Source organism: Cyprinus carpio, chromosome B6 (assembly GCF_018340385.1).
Source record: "Cyprinus carpio isolate SPL01 chromosome B6, ASM1834038v1, whole genome shotgun sequence".
Classification (NCBI taxonomy): Eukaryota; Metazoa; Chordata; class Actinopteri; order Cypriniformes; family Cyprinidae; genus Cyprinus; species Cyprinus carpio.
In genome coordinates, this window is record NC_056602.1 from 24,551,036 (window position 1) to 24,567,918 (window position 16,883).

At 34.7% G+C, this 16,883-nt stretch overlaps 1 protein-coding gene across 2 annotated transcripts in view; it reads right to left on the reverse strand.

The window, feature by feature from the left end:
- Positions 1-1,149: 1,149 nt before the first annotated feature.
- The window catches only part of LOC109100425 (metabotropic glutamate receptor 4-like), a 144,418-nt gene continuing 128,684 nt past the window's right edge, over positions 1,150-16,883 (reverse strand). For both annotated transcript variants that reach the window (XM_042726432.1, XM_042726433.1), the window contains exons 10-11: positions 14,513-14,762; positions 1,150-2,486 (exon numbers count right to left, since the gene is read on the reverse strand). In XM_042726432.1, coding sequence (XP_042582366.1) covers positions 2,437-2,486; positions 14,513-14,762 — 300 coding nt within the window. In that variant the 3' untranslated portion in view covers positions 1,150-2,436. The remainder of the gene's footprint in view (positions 2,487-14,512; positions 14,763-16,883) is intronic.

The window sequence follows — 16,883 nt, forward strand, 5'->3', positions numbered from 1 at the left end:
AACTCAAAAATAAGGAAGAATCTTCTTCAGATAACAAACTACAAACAAAAAAAAAAAAAAAAAAAAAAAAAAACACACACACACACACACACAGAGATGTATTGATCTCAGAGAACATGACCTCCTTTGCACAGCATCCTGATCCACCCTTCACTGTACGCTCTTTCCATCAGTTTCTAAGCACTGTCAGAGAGATGGAGTAGCATTCCAATCAAGTCTCTGTTTTATGTGCTGTATTCGAGACAGACCTAAATAAGCCTAACATGGCCTATAATTTATGTCTGGTAGCTGCCCCGTTATACATCACAGAGTCAAAGCACTGGTGCTTTTCTTTATAGCACCTGTCTTCCTCTGCGCTGTTGCCACTGATAGCAGATACATTTCACACTTAATAATGGGCCTTCTGAAATGCACATTATGATAGACGGCTGCCTGTTGTAAAAAAAATTGTTTCAGTCAAATGACATTTCTTTTAATTTCCACCATGCTTTTGTGTCAGGTTGTCTCCTGATCTTCAAGACTAAGTGCCTTTTTGAAGGAAATTTTAAATGCACAAAAGAGAATATTTTATTTTTCATTTAGGCATGAGAACACTCCTCTTGTGTTTTTGACTAAGAATATTAATAAAAATAAATACAATACCGTATAAGCACATTAAGATACAATACAACTTGGTTGTTTTAAATACTGAATGTTTCAGTTTTGTTTTATTGTTTTGTTAGTTTTTATACAAAAGCATTATTAAATTAAAAAGCATTACACCTGAGTCTATTAAGATTTGGGTTAGTCTATTATTATTATTATGCTTGTATAAGTATTATTGTTTGTTATATTTTTCTTTTTGCAGACAAAAAAAAAAAAAGCCAAGTTTGAGCTACAGACCTGAATCTTCACTCAAAAACTGTGGTTTGTAGAAAAGAGCTGCACTTTTCTAAGCAATCCAACTTTTGTTTTTTTACTAGATGGTGGAAAAACAAGTGAAAAAATCCCACAGATTTACAGCATATACAGTACCATAATAACCGCCAAGCAATGCCCTAGCAACCACCCAGAACAACCTAGCAACCGTATTGCAGTGTGCCCAAGCCACATCTCACATAAACATCTGACGCTTTGCCAACATTGCAGAGATGATTTTTCAGAAAACAATGAGTTTTGAAAAATTTCTTTATTAGAAATTATTTATGTATAAAAATTAACATGCTTCACATACCTCATATGTCTTATTTTACAAATACTTTAATTCAGGCACTGTTTCTGACGTTGTTTTTTTTTTTTCTTTTAGGATGAAAAGCAAACATTAGCAATCAAGAACACACATTAAGTTGCCATTTATCACGGTCAACATAGACATTTTACTCTGCAGCACAAACAGTGCAAAAACAAAGAAGAGAGGTGAAATCATAAGAACTGAAACTTAAATTCACAAACATCTAAAGAGACAAATCAGCTTGTCTCTCTCTATCACCTGACATTTCCAGATATGAATACAGGATCCTGTCATCTACTCCATCATCCGAGCTTCTCAGAACCGTCAGTTTACTTGAAAGTGGTGATTCCTCCAATTTCCACAGAAGAGTCTTTGATGGCTGTATTCGTATGAAAGTGACTTACTCGTGCTGCCCCGGTCCAGTGGACGTTGGTTCCGATATCTCGAGTGTTTGACGAACGTCACACCATTTCTAAATTGTGATTTCAGATTTGCACAGGTGACTGTGACAGCTATAGCACATTTTGACAAAAGGGCAAATTTGAGTTCCTCAAAGGTGTGTACTTATGCACAAGCAAACATTACTCCAAAGAGCACTTCTTACATCTTCAACAGTTTCACAAGGCCCATGGTGAGGTAACAATACAGCAACATAGTTCAACAGCATTCCAGAAGGTTTTTTTTTTTTTTGAAAAAAGGAAAAGAAATAAAGAAAGAAAAAACAACACATCACAGGATGTCAAAACCAGCATGCTTAACATCTGTAAACAATGGTCACTGTCTTAGCTGTTGTCATCACCAAGGAGAAAACAAGAGGAAAAAGCTCCAATGATTTTTTAAATATTTTTTCATCTTTCTTTTTTTTTTTTTTTTTTTTTAAGCCACCACATAGTGTTAGCATCAATGAAACAGCAGACACTGACATGTTGTCCTTAATTAGTGTGTATCACTTTAACAATGACATCTGGAATAGATAGAGCAAGCTGTAATGGAATAGTCTGGGTGACAGACCGTCATTCCGACACACCGTCTCAACAGTCTCAGCCTCCCAAGATGCTCCCTATGTGACTTCACATAAGCTTCATTAATGGAAACATGTCTGTGGGGGTCTTCCAACCATCCGCTATCTCACTTCCATAAGTGACATAACGTGAGAGTGATTTATCTTGAAATGCTGTCTTCCAGGGGTCACTTCTGGGATTTGGTAGTGGCCTTTTATCACTTACCTAGATTGCGTGGTTGCTGTAGCTGATGTACGTTTGTTTAGGGCTGAGTCCTGCAGAGGAAGAGAGAATGTGATAAAAATAGATCTTTTGAGTCTCAGAAGTGCTTAAAGGAAATATGAAAAGCCAAAAATTGGTTTCTTCATTGTAACAGATTTAAAGACATAAAAGCGGTAAATCCTCTGCAGTGAATGGGGGCCGTCATAATGAGAGTCCAAACAGTGGATAAAAACATCACAGTAATCCACAAATAATCCACATGACTTCAGTCTATCCAGTTATCAATATCTTGTTAAATGAAAAGATGCATGTTTGTAACTTTAAACGGTCGCTTCTGGCGAGTCCATAATCCATAAAATGCTTTTTCTAGTGAAAAAGTCCTTCCCTGTTGTCCTCTCACTTTAAAATTCACGCCATATTTGCTTAAAACTGTTTTGGACTGCTTCACTTGTAAATTGATCTGTGCATATTTCTCTCCTGATTAAAATGAGATTACTTTTTAACTGGAGAAAGCAATATTATGGATTGAGTACTAATCTGAAGGTAAAAACTAATGATGCATTTGTTTCTTACAAACATGCAGCTTTTTATCATGTGGATTTCTCGTGATGTTTTTATCAGCTGTTTTGACTCTCATTCTGACGGCACCCATTCACTGCAGAAGATCCATTGGTGAGCAAGTGATGTAATGTTAAATTTCTCCAAATCTGTTACGATAAACAAACAAACTCACTTAGATCTTGTATCACATGGGTAAATAAAACATCATCAAAAAATCATCATTATTTAAACTAACCATCCAAATAAATAAAAACACTGCCTTATTATCATCATTTTTCGACGTGAAACACAGGAGGTAATTCACCAGATACACGTTCACAGGGATCTTCATCAAAAGCAGAGTGGTTTGACGCAGTACCTCATGTTTCATTTCTCATCAGGTCCTTTTCTAATGTGACGACAACTTTGATATCCCATTAATTTGGCAGGAGTCAAGTAGCGGGTCTTGTTTGATATCAGACTCTGTCTTTCTTAATATCAAAGTATGGATTACGTGACTGAGACTGTTGTCACCTTTTGCACACAAGGACAGTTTTATACCTTCAAAACCTGCAAGTTACCTGCAAACAGTGACAAGTTTGCTATTAAAGCATTCATTCAACAAAAATCTGTAATCAGCAGCCTAATCCTGTCATTCGGCATCCATCTCGCAATAGCCGTGTGGTGCAAACAATCAGCAAAGGTTGCATGAGAGACACTGCCTTCAGCTGTTCGTGTAATAACCTTGCCAAAGAAGAAGGGTCAATGGAAAATTCAAGCTCATTGCATCATTATATGGAGATCAAAAGGTTACCTCATGCAATCATGCAGAGTCGTTGGAATAAGTAAGGTAAGGTGATATTTGACCCAACACTATTGGTGCGGTTCTCTGGTCTGGACTCTCTCTCAGCGAATGGAGCACTGACCCATAGGCACAGTTAGATAAATAGCTCCATTTCAGCTTAAAGGGAGGGACGTTGTCACGAAAAGCTAATTTAAATGATTTTTTCGCTATATAAAAATTTCATTGGAGGTGCTTGATTTTATCTAGCATACTGTTCTATTTGAGTCTGCTATCCCAATTTGTGTTTCTGTTTATGCAATCTAGGCCATGCACTGTTCTGAAAGTTTTCATACCGACTCTCTGTTGGTTGAAAAATGCATAAAAACAAATTTGTTGCTATCTTTAGTTCTTTCCCCGGTATAGAGTTTCTCACCTACAAAGCCCTGTGCAAACAAGTGATTTGCAAAAACAATGTGGCATGCATGCTTTTTGTGTCTTTAGCAGTTCTAACAAATGTCAGTGCAATGCATTGTCTATTATAAGCTAATTGATATGCACAGTTTAAGCATTAAAGCTAAATGGAACATGATTGAGTTTAACAATTAGGTCCAACAGTAAGCCAAGCAATAACCAATAATTAAAGTCTTTACCTGTCTTCATTGTTTAGTTATCATCAACATATCCTGAAACACAGGTTGAGCGGTTACATATATTAGTCAGGCTTTGTTTACAATAATTTAGCAGCAGTTTAATGCATCTGTATCAAACAGAATGACTGAAAAAATGATAGTTTAAATAACGGATATCTGCTTCTTGACTTTATGATTTTGCACTACAACATTTAAATGTATCACACTCCAAAGTATAACATGTTTGACATCATATGGCCATAAAGAGGAAAAAGAAATTGAACCTTGTATACTAAAGGTGTTTTTTATTTTTTGTTTTGTTTTTGGTATGCATACTTTGACGCATTTCACAGTGCGTATCAATCAATGTTGGATCCAAATTATTATTTTTGAATGCTCTTAAAGGTGCCATGTGTAAAAATTGATGTAAAAGTATCCAAAAAATGACCTACACGCATCAAAAGAATGAGAAGAAATAAGGGCGATGATGTCATTAAAAAAATGTCAAGTTATAGTGCTGCAGAGATATCAACCTTAATTAGCATTAGCATTACTAGCCACGGCCCGACAGGTGTCGTAATACCAGTTTCGGCCATGGGAGGCGGTATGCGGGCAACATAACCACCAGCCAACCTGCAATACACGAATAACTCGCAAGGCTTGTGGGCGTACTGGAACCTGATGTCAATCGTGTGGAAAGTACAGCCCACTACTTCATTTCAGTTCAGGGAAGAGAGCGGAAGGATGGCTGAAGCCCTTGGCAAGAGACACCTACCACCACCACCCGCTACAGGGAAACAACCGCGCTCGGAATCACAAATCAAATCCGATAAGAAAAGGAGCCGAACCAGTGTAAACATCGGCACTGCTTTCCATCGCTGGAGACAACTGATGGACTTGAAAGAAATGAGGTTCGACTCCGAACTTGCAACATTTCTTTTGGATTTGTAAGTAAGATGCTGTTAGTATTTCGCTAGAAGTTTTTTTTATATGTTTGCGTATTTTTTTCGGGAAGTTATAACAGAAATGTATCGAAAGCTGTTCGATAAACGTGCTAATGTTAGCGATGGCTAACCGTAGCTGCGTTTGATAATTAGCTAGCTATAACTTACCCACAGATCCGATCCGGTTTTCACCTGTTATCTACCAAAGCCCGTCTCTACCACGCTGATGCTAAAATGTAACATTACCTAAGAAGCTTGAAATGTCTTCGATGATAATGAACCCGAGAGAGAGAGAGAGAGAGAGAGAGAGAGAGAGAGAGAGAGAGAGAGCGCCCCACTCACTATATTCAGAGCGGTCAAGTTTTTGCTAATGAAAATCAAACTTGATATATGCTGCTAAATAAGCATCAGGCGGGCAGCATACGTAACACTCTAAATAGATGTTGTCCCTATTTTCACTTGTATATGTGCAGCTAAGAATACTTTATCATTTTAACTAAACTACAACAGTTTTGATGATGTTATGTAAAGTGATGGTGAAGTAAGTTATGCATTGGCGATCGACTGGCTAGCTCTGTCTAGTCTGTTGGTCTCTGTGTCCTCTTTGTTTCTGTGCTTGAGAAAATTGATGTGTGGCGTGAAAGCGTGTGAAAAGAGTCAATTGCGTGTGTCTCACGGTGAATGCTTGAGAGTTGGCAGCTCAGGTTACGTTGGTTGGCGCTAGCTTGGTCAACATCAGCTGTCTCATGTTGACCAATGATGTTGACAGAATGCTGTCTGTCAAATTAATTTAATTCAAATAATGTGTATATACAACTCAAAATGTAATATGAACAAAACGAATATGAACATATTCACTGGTAAAGGTGAAGGGGAGTAGCTTGAAGATGTCATGTTTCAAAATCACTTGACATCACCCAACGTTCCTCTGGAGGCAAAACGTCCTCTTAGGCTTCGGCTATGGCTCTAGGGTTGTTGTGAAGGTAGGGGCGGAGCATAGAGACTATGCCGTTTCTCGTTTGTTACGCTAGAGTAGACCAATTCACTTTATTGAGGCATACTGCCCCCATCTGGTATGGAATGTGGAGTATGACTTGATTTTTTTTGCCAGACATGGCACCTTTAAACCCCCGAGTGCTCTCTTTAAAAGAAAAGTATCAGCTGTATGTCCATTATGTTCATTTAAAGTGTTTAAATGGATTTAAGTATTTTCTTTATTGGTTGCGTCACATTGAAGTACCTCAACCTTGAAGATGTACTTTATATTCACAACCTGAATAATGATCTCTTTACTGTAGCGTTACTTTTTTTAATCCAGAAAACATGGTCATTATTTTAATGATTCACAGGCAGAGCACAATTGTGAGGTAATTGTGTCCTCATCAGGGCAATTGTTTTCCATGTGTGTAAATTGGGATCGTCTGCAATGCAGGGACAGGATACTTATGCAACAAGCTAATTTCAGCATTTTATCTCTGCTAGGAAGTTTCCTAACTTAAAGTTATATCAAAATAAATATGAGCTAGAGTTTTAAAATAAAAATGTCACTAAAAAGTAGATTTGAATGTAGGATTTTTAAAGGCTGTGAATGCGTTTGCAAGGCACGGTAACATGCTACTGAAAAATGTCAACCATGCTAATTAATTTAAAGATAAAAGCCATATACCAGTATATTATCTGCAATGCAGTCTTATTTAAAACAAAATGTTGTACAATATTATTGGTAACACTTTACAGTAAGGTCTTATTTGGTAACACTGTTAACAATGCAAGCATCCATTAGCATGAGCAATATATACAGTATATATATATATATATATATATATATATATATATATATATATATATATATATATATATATATATATATATATTACAGCATATTAACCTTTGTTAATTTTAGTTAATGCAGTGCATTAACTAATGTAAACAGATGTAAAATTTAATTTAAAAAATTTATTAATAAATGTAAAAATTAACATTATTTGAAGATTAATAAATGCTATAGAGGTATTGTTCATTGTTAGTTTATGTTAGATACTGCAGTTAACTAATGTTAAGAAATTAAAACTTATTGTAAAGTGTTATCAACTATTTTTTTATGCACCACACCATTATAATACAGCCTATAGGCTTAAAGCACTTTTGAGGGAAATCATCCAAGAAATGAGCTTACTTATCTCTGTCTCTGTGTATTAAGCTGAAATAGAAGAAAACAACATAAGAAACTAAGTAAAAAAAAAAAGCTGCTACTTGGACTGAGTGTAAAGAGCTGTAGATACTATTTAAATAGTAAAAAAAAAAAAAAATCCATCTTTACACTAAGTGCAAATAATGCAAGTGCAAATAATGATTGATATCTAAGCAATGCTCAGAGTTACAGTCTTTGGCACTCAGTGCACTCAGTGAACTGTAAGCAAACTTTGCATAAAAAAATGACACACTCTATATATATATATATAATGACACACACAATATATATACTATTTGAAGTAGGGAAAAATAAGTCTATCCTACCTAGTAATTATACCCACTGTATTTGAATGGCGGGTTGGGTGTTACTGTACTGTATGTGTACATGTTCTATTATGTTTAAATAATAATGATACAGCACATATTACAACTATGAACATATGTATCCCTGATATTAAGAGTACTGTCATTGCACACACGTGTCTAAATAAATGATTTTAGGCACAAAATGGATAGCTGAACTTTGGCTAACGGCACAGACGGATAAATGAACAAGCATAATTTGGTGCTGAAATAAGTTTCTTATGCATTTCAAAGTAACATTATGAACTCCATTTTTATGCATGAGCGCATTCAGCTCAGCTCAGCTATCATTACATGCACACAGCGACTAACTCCAACACGCTCTTAAAAAGACATACTCTTCAAATGCATCCTAGGATTTTGTGTTTTTGCATTTTTCATGAGTACTATTTATTTATTTTAATGAAACAACTGAGCAGTTAAATCTAAAAATCTAGCAATATGCTACAAGAGGCCAAATCCAGGTTAACAGAATGCAGTTTTACAGTGTAAAGTCTCCATCTTTATATTGTTCAGATCTGTTTGTGAACACCTATTGCAAACACAGATTTATATGTTTCTGTGTTATAACTGAACCTGTTGGGGCCCATTTGGCCTTAAGGCCCATTGAACTTGGATATGTAGAGGTGCTTTCTCACTGGCTCAATCTGCCCTGAAATTAAATGACCTTGCACTGAAATTTCAGGAGGCATTAAAAAATGTAATTGTCATTAAAAGGTAGCCTGAAGGAATATGCTGCATATATTAACTAATCCTAACAAAAAATACTTTAAGCCTCCTTTTAGATGTGTATCGCTTAACAGAGAGAAATAATAATGTATGCTACATGATATCTTCACAATTTTGCTTTGTTTAGCCACAATAATAAAAATAAATAAATAAATAAATAAATAATGATGAAAATATATTTCTGATAATAAATTGTAACAGTCTAACTCATTGTTTGTTTTCTGGTCAAGGATCAAGGTGTCTGAAAATTATTATGTATCAAATTATTATTTATTTTATAATCACATTGAAGGGATAGTTCACCCAAAAATGAACATCTACTCACACTCATGTTGTTCTAAACCTGTATGAATGTTGGTAGCCAAACAGTTGCTGGTTGCCATTGACGTCGACAGTATTTTTTATTATTATTTTTTTTACCATACTATGAAAGTCAATGGCTACCAGCAACTGTCTGGTTACCAGAATTCAACAAAATAAGACAAACTCATACAGGTTTGGAACCACTTGAGACTGAGTAAAAGATGACCATTCTCATTTTTGGGTAAACTATTCCTTTAAAGATTTAATGCACAGTAAATTATTTTTCAAAGTTGTAAATAAAGATAATTGAGTATGTTTCAGTTTTATTACCTCAAAACATCATGTTCAATTCAATGTTTCTTGCTGTTTCTTTGTAACTGTGAAATTTACTTGCCATTTCTGATTGAAAATTGACTGAAACCATTTATTTTCCAGTGTAAAAATAAATAAATAAATAAATAAATCTCTAACCAAGGCAACAAAATATGATATTGCGGTTTTGAATTCATCATTATAGCTGTATGGTGGTCATGCACCATTATGATGTCGAGAGACTATTTCAAGGAGACCTGCATTGATCTTTTTAGTCATACAAATCCTCACGGCTGATGTAAAGCAGACTCATATTAATATCGATTATATTTACATTTCACCCAAGAGCAAAACTCTTTTCCTTAAAGGACACATGAGAAAACCTATTGATGTTCATAGAATGTAACTGTGAGTTTGATCAACTGACCTTGTCATTCTCATCCTCTTATCCTCATTCTTTGGCAAGTTTCTATGATCTTTGTAGGCAACATCACACACGCATTACAATTTGATCTTGTTTATATGCATTACTAAACTCTATACACGTTCTGCATTGCAATGACATCAAAGATGGACTGTTACTTTGGAATCCTAAAGTGTCTTTTATATCAGTGATAAAACTGCTTGCCAAGTACTGACTTTTGTAGATGCACTAATGGAGTGCATCTCGCTATGACTGTGAATAATATGTCACATATATGAGCTGACAGTATTATAATAGCTACATCAAACACGTCTTGTCCTTATCTTGATTGGTTCAAGATCTTTTTTTTTACTACTGGTAGGTGAGATGACAAGAAGTGTGACTTCAGAAGTGTGACTTTAGGTGCTTCAGAGAAGACAGAGTGAACCACGTCATATATGTGGTAAAAAAATACTGTGAAGACTTACAAATCACTGTGATTGTGAAAAAGCAATGGGTGGGAAATGTGTCATATTGCTTTGTTAATGACTTGTCACCTTAACGGAATGCACTGTTGCATAGGTACACTGTGTTTCTTTACGGGCTGCATCCCGCCTCTTACTGCTGCATAAATAATTAAACTTAAATTACAATATTGCCTAGTCCAAAAGCCCAAACTGATTATGTTATAGAATATTTATGCAGGATTAGACCCAGAAAACGAAACTAACTGAAACAGCTCTTTAATTTATTTTTCTAAATAAAATATTTATTGAAAATAATTGATTTGGATTTATTTTAGTGTGTTTTATGCTGCCTTCAAGTGTACCTGAGAATGATTCTACAAATATGGGAATGTTTTGGGACATCGAGATGTTTTTAATGTATCTGAAAAAAGTCTCTTATTTTCAACAAGGCTGCATTTAATTGATCAAAAAAGAAATAAAATGAAGAAGAAATATTATTACTTAAATATTGTTATTGTTTTCTATTTTAATGTATTTTGAAATATATTGTATTCCTATAACGCAAAGCTGAATTTTCAAGTGTCACATGATCCTTCAAAAATCATTCTAATATGCCGATTTGCTAATATGCTAATAAAAAAATACAAAAATAAAAAAAATAAAAAAAGTTAACACTGTAAATGTAGTCACCTTTGAACAATTTAATGCTTTATTGCTTAATAAATGTATTAATTTCTTTCAAAACATATTTCATGTGAACTTTTGAATGATGTGGACAGTGGATAAGTGCAAGTGAATACATATTATATAGTTTTTATACAACATTTATGTTTTATTTATGCATATTTTTCACTGCTAGCCACTCCCCGCCATCTTTCACATGGTTTTTAACATTCACAAGTCGGATAAGCCTGAGAATACTAAGTTTCCTCCTGGTACTTTTCTAGTCAGTCATGTGCACAAAGTCAAGATATATTAAACTTTACTTAAAAGCTATGTTATTGTAGCACGCCCATGCTAATAATATAATGATGATTACTGCATATATCACCCACAGAGAAATGAGTCCTTGCTCGACTAGAAATACAATTAGGAGCTACATAATAATTCAATGTCATGTAATTCACTTAGAAGTAATTGTAACACTTTATAGCAACATTTCTATCACATTACGCTACATTAAGACACTTAACAGACACTTTTACTTAATGCAATTTAAGTCTTAAAGGAGGATCACAAATCAATTAGAATCAACAAGGAGATCCAGTTTCCCCTTTAATGCATTCATGAAATGTTAGACATCCCTGAGCCACGGAAAAGTTATTTGTTAGCTTGCATTCGCTTTGCGAGCAAAACAACTGCTTGTGTTAAATAACTCTAGTAAGATCTTTCAAAAGGGCACATGCTAATGTAGTCACTGATTTTAATATCGCATTTACAAAAGCACATAGTTCCACTGCACTGAATTCAAAGTGGTGCTATACAGAGCTGCTGAATATGTACAAGATGAACTGAGCAGATGAAATTCACACTGGGTTTGGTACCAGTCTGTTACGGTCATGGAACCGGCGGTAAATATTTGCTGAAAACACTGTGTGCGCTAACTAGCCATGCTTAATTGGGCGAATTTTCAACTATGTAGCAACCTTCATTACACAAATTTAATTCTGTTGTCAAAACATTTATCTGGATGTCAGAGCTATTTGTTATTAAGACCTACAATATGATTTTCTGGGTACTGCTACAGTGCAAAATGAATATAAAATGCTACATAATGAAAGCAGAGTGGATGTGCGTTGCTGTGAATGCCAAATGCAATGTAATGGAAGAAGATAATTTGTGCCTTCCTAGTCTAACATGATACTTTGAATTGGTTTAGTGTGATATTTTATTCTAGAACAAGTGAATGTACAGATATATCTTGGGAAATGTCACATTATATTCACATCATTATGAATATTAATATTCGTTGTGCACATCTCTGCCTGGACTTTTTTTGGTGGATTTTTTACGTGTGCATCTGCACATGCTTTTTCAGCTTGCATGGAACAACATTTCCCACATCAAAGGGGTCAAAGTATAGTTGGTTAGCATGACCCTGTTAGCCCCTGATAGTAGATGTGACCCCATCTGCATGCAAATAAACAAGTTGCTTCACTGACGACAATTCAACATGATCTGTGTATTCTGGGGGAAAAAGGTTTTTGTAAATAACATATGAAGCACAAATATATTTTACTATGTTATAGACAGCGATGCACCGAAATTTTTACAATTTTTAGTTTTGGCTGAAATAGTTTTGAAGGGCCGAAACTGTTGACTAATATAAGTTTTTTGTTTTTGATTAATAATGATATGGATTATTAAATCTCAAGATTGATCTTTTATTCTATGCTGTTTTCTGTTGGTGTGTGAACTTCACTAAACATTATTTGTAGTGCATCTGCCATCCAAATAACTGCAACAGCCTTGCATTTTTGCTTTTAATATAAAACACTGCCGCTTTCAAATTCTGTTAATTTTATCCAAAAAACAAACAATATGTGTGGTTTTGACACTCTAAGCACGAGTGAACATCAGAAGGTCTGTTGAAAGAAACAGTAGAACTTACTGAAATATATCATGTCTCAAGTAATCGCTCAAGTAGTGTAGGGAAGTCAATAAATCAGCTTGTAAAGAATGTCAAGTAATGTTGTATTTATCTCAGGAAAGCCCTTCAGTGTCCATAAAGTCAGTAGTCAGCTACAAAAAAACGAGCATTATATGCTACTATATTACATATTCATAATATTTTACTTAATCTGTTTGAATGTTTGAATGAAAACAAGTTGCTGGTACAGCCACAGATTAAATATTTCACTTAATTCTGTTCATGAAACAAAAAGACAAAAAAAGAGCAAGTTAAATGTTTATACAACTTTGGTTTCGTTTTTTGGCTCAACGATTTTGGCCTTTAATTTACTGGTGTTAAATTAATTTCAATGAATCGCTAATAGTAGATGTCTTACTATGGGTGAAAGGGTGAAATGGATTTACATTTGCATTTTATTTTTCTCCTATTTGAAAAAATAGTAGACTAAAAGGGAGTCTGGGGTATCAAGGCACAATTAATGATGTCTCAAAATTGCTGTACTGTCTAACTACATTCACATAGGCACTTTTAGTCTGTGATTTACTACATTTTTCTGCATATAAAACACACGCAAACCAGATGGCACATGCAAAATAAATAAATAAATAAATCTGCGGTGTCTGCTGAGGATTCTGTATTCCAGATATAGCACCAGAAGATAGCGCCTCTTGTCTGTTTTCGCAGGTTTCTCTTAATAAACATGTCATTTGGGGCATGCAAAATAAAGGGCAACGTCAATGCAAATGAATTAAATAGTTCTTGCAAAGTGATTTCTCACCTCTGAAAACTTCAGAAAAGGTGTGCAAATTAAAACCACATTAGATTAAGAGCACAAAATCATATCTGAATGTAACATTTGATGTCATATTCAAACTTAAAACATATAAAACACACTCATCTGCAAGATGACCTATCCAGGTGCTGCAACTAAGTGTATATAAAAATACAAAATGAAAACTTTTTTCTACCAAACTTAAATTGAAAACAAAATATACAAATATACAAAATGAAACAAGTGCATGTGTGGCTATTTACCCTTAGTATACCCATAATGCTTACAGACAATTTGATAAACTGCACAAGCCAATTCGTACATTTTATTTGGGATCTTTGTAAATCAGGGCCTTAATGAATAATATAATTATGCAAACAAAGACTCAGCTTATTTCTGCTGAGGCAGAATATTATTTATTACCTCTTATTTATAAATCAATTTGCAACTAGAAAATTTACTGCTGTATTACAAAGCTTGTTTATCAGCTGCTGTGTTTTACTCATATTTAAATTAGCACGAGATGTGTTTCAGTAAGGACTGTTGTACTGATTCAACCGATTTGCCTCTTGATTATTTTTAAAACCACACCACCAACCCATAGCTGATGCCAAATGTTTAGATTCTAACATAAATAAACCAAAATAACCTTTTGCAATGTGAGCCAGACAATTAGCAGGTTGTCTTGTTATGATCATCACACAGACTCCATTAAATGTCTTCATTGCATTGTAAAAAAGAAAATTATATTGGTTTGGAAAGATCAAGGAGTAAATAATAACAGATTTGTTGATTTTGGGTGAATTCAGCCTTGAAGAACGAGAAATCTAAAGCAACCGCATCCAGACTGCTGAGGCATGATTTTGCAACCCTCTTCAAATTCGGATCCGTTTAAGCGAGCAAAGGAATGATGATGAATAAAAAATTTTAAGATTACAATAACAAGTTTATTGCAGTATAAAAATCAGTGTCAGTAACAATAAAGTGTTAATCGTCAAACCTGCTCACCCTGAGTTTCCAGGTTCTCGCACAGCTCTGACTTGGCTTCTCCGTTGTGCCGCAGGCTGGCCTTGGGGTTGAACTTGTTAGACATGGTGGCGGCAGTGACCACAGCTTTCAGGCTGCGAGTGCTGCGTTTGGCCACATTCTGCTCCGGGTGGAAGAGCACCACATAGACCTTCGGCATGTAGAGCATCCCCAGAGACACAGATGCGCTCAGACTCACCGAGATGGTCAGCGTGGTCGTTTGTATGTACATCTGCGAAACAAAATCACAGCACATGAAGATTAGAAATCGCTGAAAACAAAGCCATTACTACACGCCATACTGGTTCGTAATTGGTCAATCACAGCTTTCTGTGGCCAAATGTTTTTGTGTAATGAAACTATATTTTGTCGTTGCCCTGGGCAACCAATAGCCAGCAGTGTGCTAGCTTTATATCACACTGCAGTCTATTTCTTCCCACATAATCAAATAATTTTCACCGAAATCAATATTTTAAGTCAATTTATTTACTTATTTGATTGGCAAGGAATAATGTACTAAACTAAAGCCCTTCAGGATGGCACAATAGCCTTCTGCTTCACCTATTGGGGGTGTATTATGCAATACGTTCACATGACCTGGGACCTTCATCTCACGAGGGCTTGTTGACATAATAAACCTCTGATCTAACTGACACAAACAATATGTCAAATCTCAACAGAGAGTCATAACCTCATGACTCAACATGCCCAAAGCACCAAGCACCATCACCACATTCGAATATGCGTAATTCTCTGCTACATAATATGCAAATGACTAGAATTATTAGAATACACAGTATTCATGATATAACAGGCAGATGACGGACAGAATTTGCTGAGATCATGAAGTGTTTAAACCAAGGTTATTACAGTTAACTAAAACCATATATATATATATATATTATGGCTGAAATATACTAGCTGAAATTTGATTTCTGGAAAAATATGCTATATATATATATATATATATATATATATATATATATATATATATATATATATATATATATATATATATATATATATATAGCATATTTTTTTCAGAAGTCAAATTTCAGCTAGTTTCTAAGGGAAAAGAAATTTCTCATTTTTATTTAAAGTACTTAATTAAAATTAAATAAAAAATTAATAAAATGACAAAAACACTCAAATTACTAAAACTATAACACAAATTTAAGTGAAAACAGACAATACAAAAATAAAATCTAAAATATGAGAAAATATTATAATTATATATCAATGATACTAAAACACTGACTCTTTGCTCTTTATGCCCACACTTCAAATGAAGAACTTCATTTGTTATAATAGACTTCACTGCACATATTTATCATATAATGCTCAATGTTTTTCCGCTTCTACAGTTAATGCCACATTGTCCATGTTTGATGTTTAATATATAGTGGGCTCTAAAAGGAAAATGAGTAGAAAAAAATACTTTTATATTTAAAAAATGTAAAAACATTATGTTGCGAAAATATTATTTTAAATAAGAATTATTGAATGATAAAGATACAAAAATGGCATTACATGAATGATAATAATATCACTAAGTCATATAAATAATAAAATTCTGATAAAAATTAAATAAAATAATTATAATAATTAAAACCATTTTCATTCTCAGGTTTTTGGACTCCATCCACTGTATATAACGAACAGCTGTGAGCATGATTAATCGGCACCATGCCACAGAAAGAGAAACCAAACGACTGAAAACTGTTGTGTCACTTGTCTTGGCTAGTTAGCACAGAAACTGGGATTAACTTGCAAGTGATTGCTTTCATTGCTGGACGCTTTGTTGCGTCGTGCCCGGGTGGGACACAGTGTAAGGCATTATTACCTAAATAATGAGAGGGTAATCTTGATTATTTTTAACCAACCACTTGGAGGGACTCTGTTTGTGACATGTTTTCAGTGGCACACAAACAGACACACACCCCATAACTAATGGCTCCAGCCACTCCATGGCACTGCGGCGAACCCCCTGCTGTGTGTTTTGGCTCTGGCGGACGTGACCTCGGCTCTGGCTTCTCTGTGTGCTGTGATTAAGTGTGACTCACTGCTGTGATCTCCATCCAGAGGGACTGACTGGAAAGCAGTTTCAGCACAAGTCGACAGGAAGGGTTAGGACCACATCAGCTGTGCTGGGGCTCTTCTCGAAGTAGAGACAGATGGCTACCACCCAGCACTGGCCACTATAGGCAATCCTAAAGTGTGCCATTGAAATATAGTGCAGTATCTTTAAAATTAGTTTCCACCATTAAATAAACAAAAAAAAAAAAACAAAATAAATAATTAAAATATTAAAAAAAAATAGCCAAAGTAAATGATTAAAATATTATCTGAAAAT